The sequence below is a fragment of the Nothobranchius furzeri genome, chromosome 10 (assembly GCF_043380555.1).
Source record: "Nothobranchius furzeri strain GRZ-AD chromosome 10, NfurGRZ-RIMD1, whole genome shotgun sequence".
NCBI lineage: Eukaryota > Metazoa > Chordata > Actinopteri > Cyprinodontiformes > Nothobranchiidae > Nothobranchius > Nothobranchius furzeri.
Genome location: NC_091750.1, coordinates 31,571,055 through 31,585,927, shown reverse-complemented (window position 1 = coordinate 31,585,927; position 14,873 = coordinate 31,571,055). Strand labels below are relative to the sequence as shown.

The window sequence follows — 14,873 nt, the reverse complement described above, 5'->3', positions numbered from 1 at the left end:
GAGGATTGACCACAAGCTCTCAATGGGATTAAGATCTGGGGAGTTTCCAGGCCATGGACCCAAAAGGTCAACGTTTAGGTCCCCGAGCCACTGAGGTATCACTTTTGCCTTATGGCACGGTGCTCCATCGTGCTGGAAGATGCATGATCTTCATCAAACTGTTGTTGGATTGTTGGAGGAAGTTGCTGTCGGAGGGTGTGTTGGTACCATTCTTTATTCGCTGCTGTGTTTTTGGGCTAAGCTGTGAGTGAACCCACTCCCTTGGATGAGAACCCTAACCCCACACATGAATGGTCTCAGGATGCTTTACTGTTGGCATGGCACAGGACTGGTGGTAGTGCTCACCTTTTCTTCTCCGGACAAGCCTTTTTCCAGATGCCCCAAACAATCAGAAAGGGGCTTCTTCGGAGAATCTGACTTTGCCGCAGTCCTCAGCAGTCCGTTCTCCATGCATTTAGCAGAAGATCAATCTGTCCCTGATAGTTTTCTGGAGAGAAGTGGCTTCTTTGCTGCCCTTCTTGACACCAGGCCATCTTCCAAAAGTCTTCGTCTCACTGTGCGTGCAGATGCGCTCACACCTTCCTGCTGCCATTCCGGAGCGAGCTCTGCACTGGTGGCACTTCAATCCTGCAGCTGAATCCTCGTTAGGAGACGATCCCGCAGCTGAATCCTCGTTAGGAGACGATCCTGCAGCTGAATCCTCGTTAGGAGACGATCCTGCAGCTGAATCCTCGTTAGGAGACGATCCTGCAGCTGAATCCTCGTTAGGAGACTATCCTGCAGCTGAATCCTCGTTAGGAGACGATCCTGCAGCTGAATCCTCGTTAGGAGATGATCCTGCAGCTGAATCCTCGTTAGGAGACGACCCTGCAGCTGAATCCTCGTTAGGAGACTATCCCGCAGCTGAATCCTCGTTAGGAGACTATCCTGCAGCTGAATCCTCGTTAGGAGACGATCCTGCAGCTGAATCCTCGTTAGGAGACGATCCTGCAGCTGAATCCTCGTTAGGAGACGATCCTGCAGCTGAATCCTCGTTAGGAGATGATCCTGCAGCTGAATCCTCGTTAGGAGACGACCCTGCAGCTGAATCCTCGTTAGGAGACTATCCCGCAGCTGAATCCTCGTTAGGAGACTATCCTGCAGCTGAATCCTCGTTAGGAGACGATCCTGCAGCTGAATCCTCGTTAGGAGACGATTCTGCAGCTGAATCCTCGTTAGGAGACGATCCTGCAGCTGAATCCTCGTTAGGAGACGATCCCGCAGCTGAATCCTCGTTAGGAGACTATCCCACAGCTGAATCCTCGTTAGGAGACTATCCCACAGCTGAATCCTCGTTAGGAGACTATCCTACAGCTGAATCCTCGTTAGGAGACGATCCTGCAGCTGAATCCTCGTTAGGAGACTATCCTGCAGCTGAATCCTCGTTAGGAGACGATCCTGCAGCTGAATCCTCGTTAGGAGATGATCCTGCAGCTGAATCCTCGTTAGGAGACGACCCTGCAGCTGAATCCTCATTAGGAGACTATCCCACAGCTGAATCCTCGTTAGGAGACTATCCTGCAGCTGAATCCTCGTTAGGAGACTATCCCGCAGCTGAATCCTCGTTAGGAGACTATCCCGCAGCTGAATCCTCGTTAGGAGACGATCTCGCAGCTGTACCTCATTAGGAGACAATCCCGCAGCTGAATCCTCGTTAGGAGACTATCCCGCAGCTGAATCCTCGTTAGGAGACGACCCTGCAGCTGAATCCTCGTTAGGAGACTATCCTGCAGCTGAATCCTCGTTAGGAGACGATCCTGCAGCTGAATCCTCGTTAGGAGACGACCCTGCAGCTGAATCCTCGTTAGGAGACGATCCTGCAGCTGAATCCTCGTTAGGAGACTATCCCGCAGCTGAATCCTCGTTAGGAGACAATCCTGCAGCTGAATCCTCGTTAGGAGACGATCCTGCAGCTGAATCCTCGTTAGGAGACGATCCTGCAGCTGAATCCTCGTTAGGAGACTATCCTGCAGCTGAATCCTCGTTAGGAGACGATCCTGCAGCTGAATCCTCGTTAGGAGACGACCCTGCAGCTGAATCCTCGTTAGGAGACGATCCTGCAGCTGAATCCTCGTTAGGAGACTATCCTGCAGCTGAATCCTCGTTAGGAGACGATCCTGCAGCTGAATCCTCGTTAGGAGATGATCCCGCAGCTGAATCCTCGTTAGGAGACTATCCCACAGCTGAATCCTCGTTAGGAGACTATCCTACAGCTGAATCCTCGTTAGGAGACGATCCTGCAGCTGAATCCTCGTTAGGAGACTATCCTGCAGCTGAATCCTCGTTAGGAGACGATCCTGCAGCTGAATCCTCGTTAGGAGACGATCCTGCAGCTGAATCCTCGTTAGGAGACGACCCTGCAGCTGAATCCTCGTTAGGAGACTATCCCGCAGCTGAATCCTCGTTAGGAGACTATCCTGCAGCTGAATCCTCGTTAGGAGACTATCCCGCAGCTGAATCCTCGTTAGGAGACTATCCCGCAGCTGAATCCTCGTTAGGAGACGATCCCGCAGCTGAATCCTCATTAGGAGACAATCCCGCAGCTGAATCCTCGTTAGGAGACTATCCCGCAGCTGAATCCTCGTTAGGAGACGACCCTGCAGCTGAATCCTCGTTAGGAGACTATCCTGCAGCTGAATCCTCGTTAGGAGACGATCCTGCAGCTGAATCCTCGTTAGGAGACGACCCTGCAGCTGAATCCTCGTTAGGAGATGACCCTGCAGCTGAATCCTCGTTAGGAGACTATCCCGCAGCTGAATCCTCGTTAGGAGACGATCCCGCAGCTGAATCCTCGTTAGGAGACGATCCCGCAGCTGCATCCTCGTTAGGAGACGACCCTGCAGCTGAATCCTCGTTAGGAGACGACCCTGCAGCTGAATCCTCGTTAGGAGACGATACTGCAGCTGAATCCTCGTTAGGAGACTATCCCACAGCTGCATCCTCGTTAGGAGACGACCCTGCAGCTGAATCCTCGTTAGGAGACGACCCTGCAGCTGAATCCTCGTTAGGAGACGATACTGCAGCTGAATCCTCGTTAGGAGACGATACTGCAGCTGAATCCTCGTTAGGAGACTATCCCACAGCTGAATCCTCGTTAGGAGACGATCCTGGTGCTTGCTGGACTTTCCTGGACGCCCTGAAGCCTTCCTAACAAGAAATGAACCTCTTTCCTTGAAGTTCTTGATGATCCAATAAATTATTGATGTAGGTGCAATCTTAGTAGCCACACTTGCCTGTGAAGCTATTTTTATGCAACACAATGATGGCTGCATGGTCACTATGGTTACTAATGGAAGAACAATGACTTCAAACATCACCCTCCTTTAACATGTCAAGTCTGTCATTCTAACCCAATCAGCCCGACATGATGATCTCCAGCCTTGTGCTCGTCAACATTCTCGCCTGAGTTAACAAGACCTACTACTAAGTCGATCTCAGCAGGTCCTAATGACGGCAATAAATTGCAGTGGAAAGTTATTTCTGGGATTAAGTTCATTTCCGTGGCAAAGCAGGACTATGCAACTCATCTGATCTCTCTTCAAAACATTCTGGAGTTGATGCAAACTGCTGTTATAAAAGCTGAAGCAGCAACTTTTCCAATTTCCCATATTTGTGTCATTCTCAAAACATTTGGCCACGACTGTATAATCCCTGTGGTTTTCTGGCAATGAACTGGAGGAGAACCACAAGGCCGTTTACAGGCCTGTCCTTGACTACATGTTGGTCTCTCCTAGTTATGAGCCACTGATGCTACGGAGGCCAGACTCTCGACGCAGCACTACCCAGACATGGTACTTCACTTCAGGCATGCTAACCTGTGGTCTTCCTCGGCTGGTGGTGCAGGTATGTACCTCTATAAAACCGGGACGGTATTTCTTTCCCTGGTTTGCTGTTGTGACGTGCAAAGACCAATCTACAGTCCTACTACGACCAAGTCCACCATCGTTCAGATCTAGGATTTAATCAAAGAAACAGAATAACCCTGTTATTTATTTACCAGGAAGGAAACTGGGTCCATGTGATGAGGATCAGGGTCAGATGTACTGATTAACTGTTGAGATTATTGGTGTGTGTTAGCAGGAGTAAAGAAATCAGCAAAGTAACTGTTGCTGCTCATCAGTTGAACAATGATCTAAGGTCATGTTTAGCTATAGGGACTCCTTTATTCTACTGATATAAATGTTCTTTACAAGTGGAAATACATTTTAGATGATCTTGAATATCTCCAAAGAACTAGAAATTACACATATGGTATCAGTTGTACAACGCTTTTTCATGTCGGTGTCGTCAGCAGGCATAGTACTGATATGGTAGAAGAGTGAGAACAAAGTGGCAACTACCCTATTGGTCGACTTCTTACTACATTTTTGAGCTGCATTAAAGGTCTCCAGAACTTCTGAGTCAGACATCTCACATATACCTAAACAATGGTTTCATGTGAACTGGCACTTATTTCAAACAGAAACTTGAACATTAAGATGGGTTAATGGTCTGAAGCCTGTTGCAGCGATACACTAGCAGGTAGGTCCTATAGGGGTAAGGACATTGGCTATGAAAGTCCTTCAGGGCAGCAGTGGATTAGGGGGTGCAGCGGGTTGTCAGTGATCAGAAGGTTGTAGATTTGATCCCAGCTTCCACCAAAGAATGCTGCTGTTGTGTCCTTGGGCAAGACACTTAAGCTACTTTGCCTGCTAGTGTTGGTCGGAGGAACTGGTGGCGCCTGTGTTCGGCGGTCTTTCTTCTGTCAGTGCACCCCAGGGCAGCTGTGGCTACATTGTATCTCATCATCACCAGCGTGTGAATGTGTGTGCATGGCTGAACTGTGTTGTGAAGCACCTTGGGGGGTTGTAGATCTCTAAGAATGCACTATACTAACACAAGCCATTTAAACTGGGTACGGAAAGTATTCAGACCCCCGTCAACTAGTCATTCTTTGTTATATTGCAGCCATTTGCTAATATCAAATAAATTCATTTTTTACTCATTAATGTACACACACTATTCCATACTGACAGAAAACACAGAATTTTAGAAATGCAGATTTATTTAAAAGGACTAACTGAAATATTACATGGTCCTAAGCATTCAGACCCTTTGCTCAGTATTTAGTAGGAGACAAGGTGAGGCCAGACATCTTTATTTCTTCTTCCGGCTCTTGGAGAGTACAGACACTTTTTTTTCCTCCTCTCCTCCCTTTCTTATCTGAAGGCTCTGTCTGAAGTCTGATAAGCCTGATTCATGCTTCTCCGTCTGCGTCAGTGCAGAGACACGCAACACCATTATCTGTCCTTGCGTGCCTGCCGGAGAGCTCTGCAAGGACGGACGGAGTCGAGCTCTCTTCTAAACATCCGTCAGTCGAGAAGGACAATGCAAGCTTGTGATTGGTCAGGACGCCGCTGTCGTTTACAGCGCCGCCATTGCGCCCACAAAAACATAAAGAGAGCCGAGGATAACAAGCGGCAGACACGGAGCAGCTTGAAGAATGACCGGTATCTAAATCAACTAAATGATTTTTACCTTTCATAATGTCCTAGAGAAATGTCAGTCTGGTTTTAGGGTGAACCACAGCACGGAGATGGCCCTATTGAATATTTTAAATGATTTTAGAGTAAATCATGATGCCCAGAGGATGACAGTGTTGGTTCTACTGAATCTAAGCACTGCCTTTGACACCCTAGACCACACTATTCTTTAACCCGTTTGAAACAGATCGGCCTCTCTGGTGCTGTCCACTGATGGTTCACATCCTACCTCACAGACAGGACTTTTATGGTGAGTTTAGAAACCTGTTACTCTAGGGTCCATTGGATTACATGTGGTGTGCCCCAGGGTTCAATTTTAGGCCCAGTGTTTTTTAACCTCTATATGCTCTTGGTAGTGTCATCAGGAGACATGGGGTGAATTTCCACAGTTATGCCGATGATACACAGTTGTACATCTCAGTGTTTCCTGATGGCACACGGCCAATGGATGCAGTTAAAAAGTGACATTTGTCAATGACAATTGTGGGATATGTGGGGTCTTTTATATTTGTGGGATCTTTTTAATCTGTACAGCACTTTAAGTAACATTTTCTGTTTCAAAAGCGCTCTATGAATAAAGCTTGTTTAGGAGTAGCATACGTATGTATTTTGGATGCTTTTAAAGCTCAATATACTACACTGCATTTGACCAATAAGATATGAATTTCTGTATAAATATGGAAATCCAATCTGATTGATCTTTGAATGTTTAACCAGAAGATTTAGAATACTTTGCTTATTCAGGGATCGTAAGACACTTCGTATCAATTCAGACAGTCAAGTTTATAAAAAGTAAGACATTTATTTTCTAAACAATTAAAAACATGACAACTAGGAAACACTTTATGTGATGAATGAATCTAAGTGGATGGAATGTGAGGTGTGATGTTATCAGAACCCTCCTATCTGAAGAAATTGAGTTCTGAGTGGGAGTGAATTTGGTCTGCTATAAACTATAAGTGATGGTTTATGAAACCACATCAGACACAATCTGTCGAGTCTACATACCCTTCGAAGACCCCCATGGTAGATCCGGAATGTCAGGAAGTCCGTGGACCCCCAAAGGTACCGAAGTCCGTAGAAGAAACCGCAGTGCCACTAGACCGGTCTCGAGATGTCTCCAGGTCACGACAGGTAGTTATTTGCTTGTATGGAGGACTCTTAAGGAGTCGAAGCTGGTTCAGTTTTGTTCTGAAGGAACCGTTTGGGGTTTCAGCTGTAGCGTGCAACAGGTTTTGACAGCTTGTCAAAAGATGCGCTGGGTTAAAGAGGTTTTGCTTCGGATGGTTGGTCCGAAGCTTTCTCAAAAACTGACTCGCTCAGGAAGTGAGTTCCGTTTTAACAACGGCCATATTTTGATTACATGGCCAACCAGAATGTGACATGTAAAGGGGTTTTACCAAACAAACCTCAGAACATCAAATAGAAGAGCTCTGATTTGTGGATCAGGAAATCTCTATGTGCAGTGACGTTTAACTTTAGCTTGCGTTATGGAGATAAGGTGAGTGTGTGTGAGCTTGTCAGTAGATAGGGATTCACTTGTTAAATCAACTTAATGATCATAGCATAATATTCATTTCAACTTCAGTAATTTAAGCACAGATTAATCACAACAATGTTATTATAGTTCAGCCATTATTATTCATTCATTATGATTATTTTAACACTCATTATTCATAACGGTTCATTATTATAAAAGTTCATTCTTCTTGTTCTGTGAAGCAAAGCAGTCTGAGATGAGCGGAAAGCTTGAGAGGGACCTTGGCCAAGCAACAGTACCTTTCTTGCAGATTGAAAGCACCAGTTAAGACTCCAAATGGCCAGATACTGAAGAGGTCAGGCTGTAGGTGGAAAACTGACCATTCCTGGAGGCTACACTCCATTTGTTTTGTTTTGATTTGATAACTGGCCGCCATGTTCTACCTACTGAGCTACTGCTTTCCCTTGTAGGGGATTTTTGCACAAATTCACAACACCCAATCCCATGGAATTTAGCTAAGCAAACATTATTAAGCTTATTGAGTTCAGTACATTATTCCCATTCATTATGGTCTCTAAATGAAATCCAGCAGGTTGCATCTAATCATTGACTTTGGGCCATTATTGTAATTCATATGCAAATATAAATAACTTGAATACGTGTCACAGTCGAACTGTAAACTTCCTATTACAGGTGAAAGGGGGTGTCACAGGCCTGAGTGATGGAGCAGAGGTGGTGCTAGGACCAGATTCAGGTCTGTTAGAACCTGGTCCTGAACAGCAGTTCATCAACCAGAAGATGAGACCTGGATCGGGGGTGCTGTCAGTCCAAGTTCTGCCAGACGGGCCCACACGTGTCCTTCAGGTAATGACAATCTCCCCTGTGTCATACTCCACTGTCTCCTTTGCGTTTGCTCCATTTTATTCAGTGTGATGCTCAACACTTACAACCAGTTTCACTCCAGTAGCGATATTTGCAGTAACATGGATCGCCACAGGCAACACATTGTTGGAATGCCCATTTTATGTACTTTCAGAAACTGTTGGCTATTTTTCAGTTGGATCAACCATTCAACAGTTATGATGCTAATCATCTAGGCTGACAAATATCAAACATCAGTGAGGATTTGTTGTGACTGGTTAAGCTCCCATAGAGAAGTCTTGGAAGATACTGTAGTATATCATTTATGCACCAAAACCTATTTTTAAACTTTTCAATGCTAAACGATTTTGCAGAAATCACCCAGCAGACATGCCCGTGTGGGCCTCCAAGTGGGATCTCTCTGGGTAGAAATTTGACCCACGGAGGGCTGCCCACTGTGAAATGTAGGGCGCATGCGGGTCACCTCATTTGAGGCCATGTAGGCCTTACCAGTTAATAGTTACAGTTCTTTTGGACATCTTATTCTTAGTTTTCCTAATCCAGATTGCAAAACTGTAAAACCACTCTTTGTTGTTTTGGCTCGTCCACCAGGCCCTTACTCGCTCTCATTGTGGGCGACGGTGGCACAGGAATTAAATGAGTGACCCGCACTTGTGTAGCGCCTCTCAGAGTAAGGACTCCAAAGTGCTTTACGCTACAGTGCATCATTCACCCATTCACATACTGATGGTGATGAGCTACGATGTAGCCACAGCTGCCCTGGGGCACACTGACAGAGGCGAGGCTGCCGAGCACTGGTGCCACCGGTAAGTGCTCACCCCGTAATCTGAAGGTTGCAGGTTCGAGCCCCGCTCAGTCTGTCGCTGTCGTGTCCTTGGGCAAGACACTTAACCCACGTTGCCTGCTGGTGGTGGTCGGAGGGACCGGTGGCGCCAGCGCTCGGCAGCCTCGCCTCGGTCAGTGCGCCCCAGGGCAGCTGTGGCTACATCGTAGCTCCTGAGCAAAACAACAATTTTAGAAAGGGAACATAAGAAGGCAATATATGCTGCAAATATGTTAAAACTCAGGTTTAGCCTAGGTGGCCGGTAAATGGCTGCTGGGATGGTCGGAACAGAGCCTGAAGGAAGAGTCCTGGAGAGAAAAGACCTTGTATTTGCTCATCAGAGACAGCTGGTCACTGCCAAGTCTCAACCGAACTCTAAAAGTCTGGTTTGTGATGGTTAACCATGTGACAAATAAGAAGACCCTTGTTAGCAGACATAAAAGAGACCCAGAGTTGGTCTGGCCACAGTGTGATCAACAGTCCTGATTGCCTGGTTTCCAGGAGTGGCAAATATGAAGACCACCGAGATGGAATTTGTTGTACACTGTTGGTTAGGCAGCCAATCACAGTGGGGGTGTTTCCGGCACAGCTGTGGTTGTAGCTCTAGATGTAGTTGTGATCCTGGAGTTAGCCCACGCAGTTGCAGATGTAGCCCAAGTAGTTGTGCTGGCAGCTCAGGGGCTTGTCCAGGTAGCTTTGGATGTCATCCAGGAGTAGGAGAGTTAGTGGTTAGTGGCCCGATGAGGAGATATGGTAGCCCTGGGATTGATGGTGGCACCAAAACGTGCACTGGGCGTGTCACAGAAGAAAGTGGTAGCAATTCCAGGAGCAAGGGTGGGAATCCTGGGTTAGTGATGAAAGCCTAGGGAATGGTAGTGATGGGCCTGGTGGAAGAGATGGTTGCCAAGTAGCAGATTTAGAAGCTTCTCATAGGCTGACTCATTCGTCTCTCAGTCTAGTTGAATTACTGAAATAAATGGACTTTGCACCCGATTCAAATTTTTCCAGTTTCACTTGTTTGTATAATTGAGTGTTTTTGTAGCATTTCTATTCATATCTTAGGTGTGTTCTTGCTGTGTCGTGGTTCTGATTCCATGCTGTCGTTCTTTTTAAAACACAGAAACGGTTTCTTTACCTGTTTTGTCGCTACGCTTCGTCTGCGGCTGCAGACTTCCTCAGAGCTGACGCTGATGGTGGCGCGTCACTTCCTTCTCCGTTTATCCGCGGGCAGCAGAGGACGTTGTCGCCCTCTACTGCCCGCTCTCCCCTCTCCGACGATGCAGTCCCATGCGTGGTCCAGCGTGTAAACCCCATCGTCTCTGTTCATGGTCCCACGTCCACGTCTCCTTATCTCGATAGCTTCTTTTATCCATCTTTTGTATTTCTGTTGTTCGGTGTTTATGATCCTTGTGTTGTCCCAGTCCATTACCTGGTTTTCTCTTGTGCAGTGATCTGTTACGGCTCCTGGTCAGCTGATGACCACATCAACACATCTCGCTGCATAAAGATAGAAACGTACGATGTTTAGGCAGTCACTCGTCTCAGAAACATATAATAAACCAACAGAATAGTGAAGATCAAGTGTTATCAGAGAGATTTTAGAGTGTTTCTGTTGCTTTAAGATTGTTTACAGAGTAGTGAGAACGCGGAGCATCTTCCCAGCTGCAGCAGGCTTGTCTGACTACTTTCATAAACTATATAAATTATTCTGTCTGGTGCTTTCAGCGCTGCAGAAATGTTACATAAATGTTAAAATTATGGCTTACCTCCACCTTTGTTAAGTTTCAGGTGCCACTGGCAGGGTATCCGCGGGTCCTTAAAAAGTCTTAAATATGCTTTTCCAAATTTAAGGCCTTAAAAATCCTTAAAAATGACAAATAATCCTTAAATACAGTTTCCAAAGGTCTTAAATTAAAGACCCAATAAACAAGATATTTTTATTTCTATGAAATTTTCGTGAATTTCTAGTTAGTATTCAGCATTTTATGTGTATCGTATTTGCGTAAGCGGAACCGTACACATTCAGTTGGTTGTGAAAGGGGACTATTTTTAGATGAGCACATTAGCTGTTAAAGCTAACGGGAGCTTGCACCATGGGGAAGTGCAAGTTTAATGGTAACTGGATGGCTAATCCCACGTTCGCGACATGGTTAGCACCGGTTTCATGCAATGGCTGGAAATTATAGCTTAAGTGAAATTTAAAAAATAGCTTAAATTTGGTCAAAGTGGACTTAAAAAAGGTCTTAAAAAGTCTTAAATTTGGCTCTCTTAAACCTGCAGATACCCTGCACTGGGCAGCAGCAGAGATCCCAGAAAAATGTCCGTGACACGGGCTCCGCAGTTTTCAGCACGTTTTTTTACAAGTTAAGAGAAGAGGCCGACATGTTTTCCAAACACTGCATCGGCCCAAGCAAGGTCATATCTTCCCGTTTTAGTCGCGTTAGCAGAGCGCCGTATTGTGTGCGTCAGTGATATTCGGTCTACGAGGAAATCGTGCAGTGGCAAAGGTTCCGCCTTGCTTGAAATGCAAGCTGTGGTTAAATGCGTGAGTTTTGTTTGGATTAATGAATCCTAATTAACCCGTTAACGTTTTTACATCCAGTCCCTGGCTGCTCATATGTGTGAGTGAGTGCTTGGTTTTGAGGTGAACCGAGGACGCCAGCTCCGGTCAGTGTTGCGTGGGGTCAACCGTCATGTTACGTTCATCAGAACCGGGCCCAAGGCATTCGCTGAGAACTCGTTCAACAGTTCATCCGTCTCAGTCCTGGTTGTTCTTGCACAGTTCAGGGTGTTGATCTGTATTTGCCTCCCACAGGATGTTTGTTACACAGAGATTCTTTTAGGAATGGAAACGCTAAGATTAACCTTCTCATTTTCAGATCAGTGACTTCAATCAGAGGAGGGTGGTCCGTAGCTCCACCTCTCCAGAACAGGACAAATGCAGAGAGGATGTGCAGAAGAAAGAGCTTGAGGTAAGAGTGACATCACACCTGCCCGTTGGCAGCAGTGTGTAGATCACTTCCTGGCATTCCAGCCGGTACTTGTGTGATGGAACAAGCAGAGTTTAAAACAACTGTGCAGCTTTTAACTTGGTGTCAGTCCAAATGACCAGCTCTCTAGTAAAAGTCAGTGCTATTGGACCTCGCCAGCGTTTCTCCACTAATGATGCTCGGCACAATCCTCTTCACTCGCTGCGTTTATATGTTTATCTAAGATTAAGATATGCCAGGGGTGTCCGATCCTGGTCCTGGAGGGCCGGTATCCAGCAGGTTTTGTGGTTTTTCTACTCCAACAGACTTGATTCAGTGGTTGAAACACCTGTGCAGCAGCTCATCAGGCTCTGCAGAAGCCTGTTAATCAGCTGCTGATGGAAATCAGGTCACCGGCCTTCCAGGACCAGGATTGGACACCCCTGACGTATGCTGTTTCACGTAGTCACTTTGATTTTAATGTCTTACATTGTTGCTCATGGACCGCACATAGACTTGCTTCAGTGCATGAAATGTAGGTTAGGGATAGGGTTAGGGTGGTTCTGAAGGACTGCTGAACACAGCTGAGTGTGATCATAGCTCAACAAGTTCAGCGTCATGTTTTACCAAACCTGAAGCGGTCAGACACATTTGCTGTAAGAACACGTCTACAGTGATGTTTCCTGGTTTTATCCATAATAAAGTACGGGTTCCATTGGGTCCCAGTAGTGTGCGTTCTTTAACCTACATGCTACTCTGAACCGTGCTGCTTCCCACAACAACCCTAGACATAAGAGAATGGACTTTTGATTTCTAACAGTGGTTTGGTCTGCCTCCTTATTCATCATGCAGTCTTCCCATCAGTTGGCACGGCTCTAATATAGATGAGTCTCTTAGCAGCTTTGGCCAACATTTGCTGTCAGAAAGTCTCCCACCGTCTCTACCACTAAGACCAGTGTCCTTTTTGTTTCCATGGACAGGTGCTTGTGAACTTGGATGAGGGTCTGGGTGTATCTTTGGTCAACAAGGTTCCTGAGGAACTTATTTTCACCACACTGTCTGGTGTGAACGTCCACTTCACTCACACTGCTTCCAGTGAGGTTCTGGAGCTGAACATCCAGAACATCCAGGTGGGTCGCTTGATCGAAACTTCAGTTCTTCTCACAAAAACTTATTTTTTAGGAAGAAAGTTTAATGGGTTGCATACAGCTTCTGCCCAGTGTCCGCAACGCACATGAGTACTTTAGGGGTTTTTGTAGTTAGAAATGCATTTTCAGCTCTTCGCGCCCGTGCTCCGCATCACAAATCATGCACAGGCCACCAGGTGGCCAGGGGGGCACCAGCCAGTCAGGCTGGTGTAAGGTGCTCTGAGCTCCATCATCCTAGTGAGGAGGAGGGATAAAAAGAAATGAGTCACATTCCAGTACACCATCCGTCTCCGAGCGGATCCGTCGGGTTTCTTCTTAAAGATGAATGCATGTGTACACAAAAAAGTATTAACCCTTCCACCGCCAGGACAGGGGGGTTAAACAGGGTTTAAGGTTTAACCCTTAGCAGGGGATCAGTGATGTACCCCTCAAAAAGAATAAAAATACACCAGACAATGTGCGAAGGTTAAAAGCTCCGATGTAAAAGGTTTGTGGTTCTCACAGCTGAAATGTGATGTTTTAAATAAAGTAGCAGAAACAGAAAATAGTTTCCAGTCTAAGCCCGGGGCAGCTGATCAAAGTCCACCCCAACAGCTAGCATACATACAATTAGCAACACAGCGGAGGACAGTGTCATCAGTCAGATGTAGCTCGTGAAACCTCTGCTAGACTGTTTCTGGGGATGGATATCAGAGGGATGCCATAAGGTCCCCTCACCTGCCTGACTGAGATGAGCCGCAGGCCGGTTAGCCACCAAGGTGCAAGCACAGCTGGACATATTCAAGACAGACAACATGCAAACTGTTCTGGACGCTGATGGCAAAGCCTACGTGGAAAGATGGTGAACATGCCCAGAACCGTAGTCATTTATCTGCTTCAACTGTGGACGAGTACAAGTTCACATAGCAGCCAGCTCTGCGAGCCTCATCGGGCCATGCTAGTGTCATTCAATAATCTTCAGATGAATTCAGCAGTTTGCTGCCAGTCTTACTGCTGCATGCACATGTTGATATAAATGTAATCGGTAGCTTACCAGAATAAGGTTTCCTGACTGGGCTGAAGCTGCAGCCGCTGGCTAGCTCATCTTGTTGTGTTGGCGGTGATCCAGAAAGGGTTAACCCTAACCCTTTCAGCGGTCTCAGGAGAGTCTATTGTTGAAATATGTGGATCTTCGTATCAACCTTTGTGTGTGTGTGTGTGTGTGTGTCGTAGCTTTACCAACGCTAAGGCTGCGCTCATGCTCGGTAGGAGTCTAGGATGACCGGTAGTGGTTCCAGATGGACTCTTGTAGGAAGATGAAAATGCTTTTGTTAGGTGAAACCTCTGGATTTTAGGAAAAGATTAAATTGCTATTTCCCCACACGTCACCATGACGAGGCACAAACAGCGGGAGTGTAACAGGAAGTGTAATCCTGAGAGGAGAATGCAGGAGATGAGGATTATTTACATTAACATGATAGATGTTGCTACTGGACAAGTAATAATTACTGGTAATAGCGTAGGTGACAGGATATGAGCCTCCTCTAGATGAAATCAAAATTATTTTACATTCATTATAAAAATATAATTAAATGAAAGTGTCTGTGGGACATTTGAGACATGTACCTCTAGCACTCAACTGTGGTTAGATAGACAGATGATTAGGGTTGGGCATCGTTTGATCTTGAACGATTCCAATTCCTCATTTCGACTCCAGTTCCTATCGATTCCCGATTCCGATTCTTTCAAGACATGAAATATTTTACGTGAGCCAGCTAACCACAGGTCCTACTGGATGAACTAATCATAACTTCAACATGAATTTTAACTCTATGAACAACAACATCACCTTCATTTAAACAAAAACATGTTTAGGAGACAAAAGAAGACGACTTGCAGCACAACCAGTGTGTTTGTTTCTGACCACAACCAAAGTGTGGAAGCAGCCTCTGGGATGAGAGGCTAAATGTCTCCAACATATCCAGAAACGTCCAGCTGTTTCCAGCTAAAACTCTCAGGATGATCATGTCC

At 46.0% G+C, this 14,873-nt stretch overlaps 1 protein-coding gene across 4 annotated transcripts in view; it reads left to right on the top strand.

The window, feature by feature from the left end:
* Positions 1-14,873, top strand: part of vps13d (vacuolar protein sorting 13 homolog D) — a 206,285-nt gene that overhangs the window by 159,344 nt on the left and 32,068 nt on the right. For all 4 annotated transcript variants that reach the window (XM_054745595.2, XM_054745599.2, XM_054745598.2 and 1 more), the window contains exons 56-59: positions 3,774-3,882; positions 7,735-7,905; positions 11,626-11,718; positions 12,696-12,845. In XM_054745595.2, the coding sequence (XP_054601570.1) occupies positions 3,774-3,882; positions 7,735-7,905; positions 11,626-11,718; positions 12,696-12,845 (523 nt within the window). The remainder of the gene's footprint in view (positions 1-3,773; positions 3,883-7,734; positions 7,906-11,625; positions 11,719-12,695; positions 12,846-14,873) is intronic.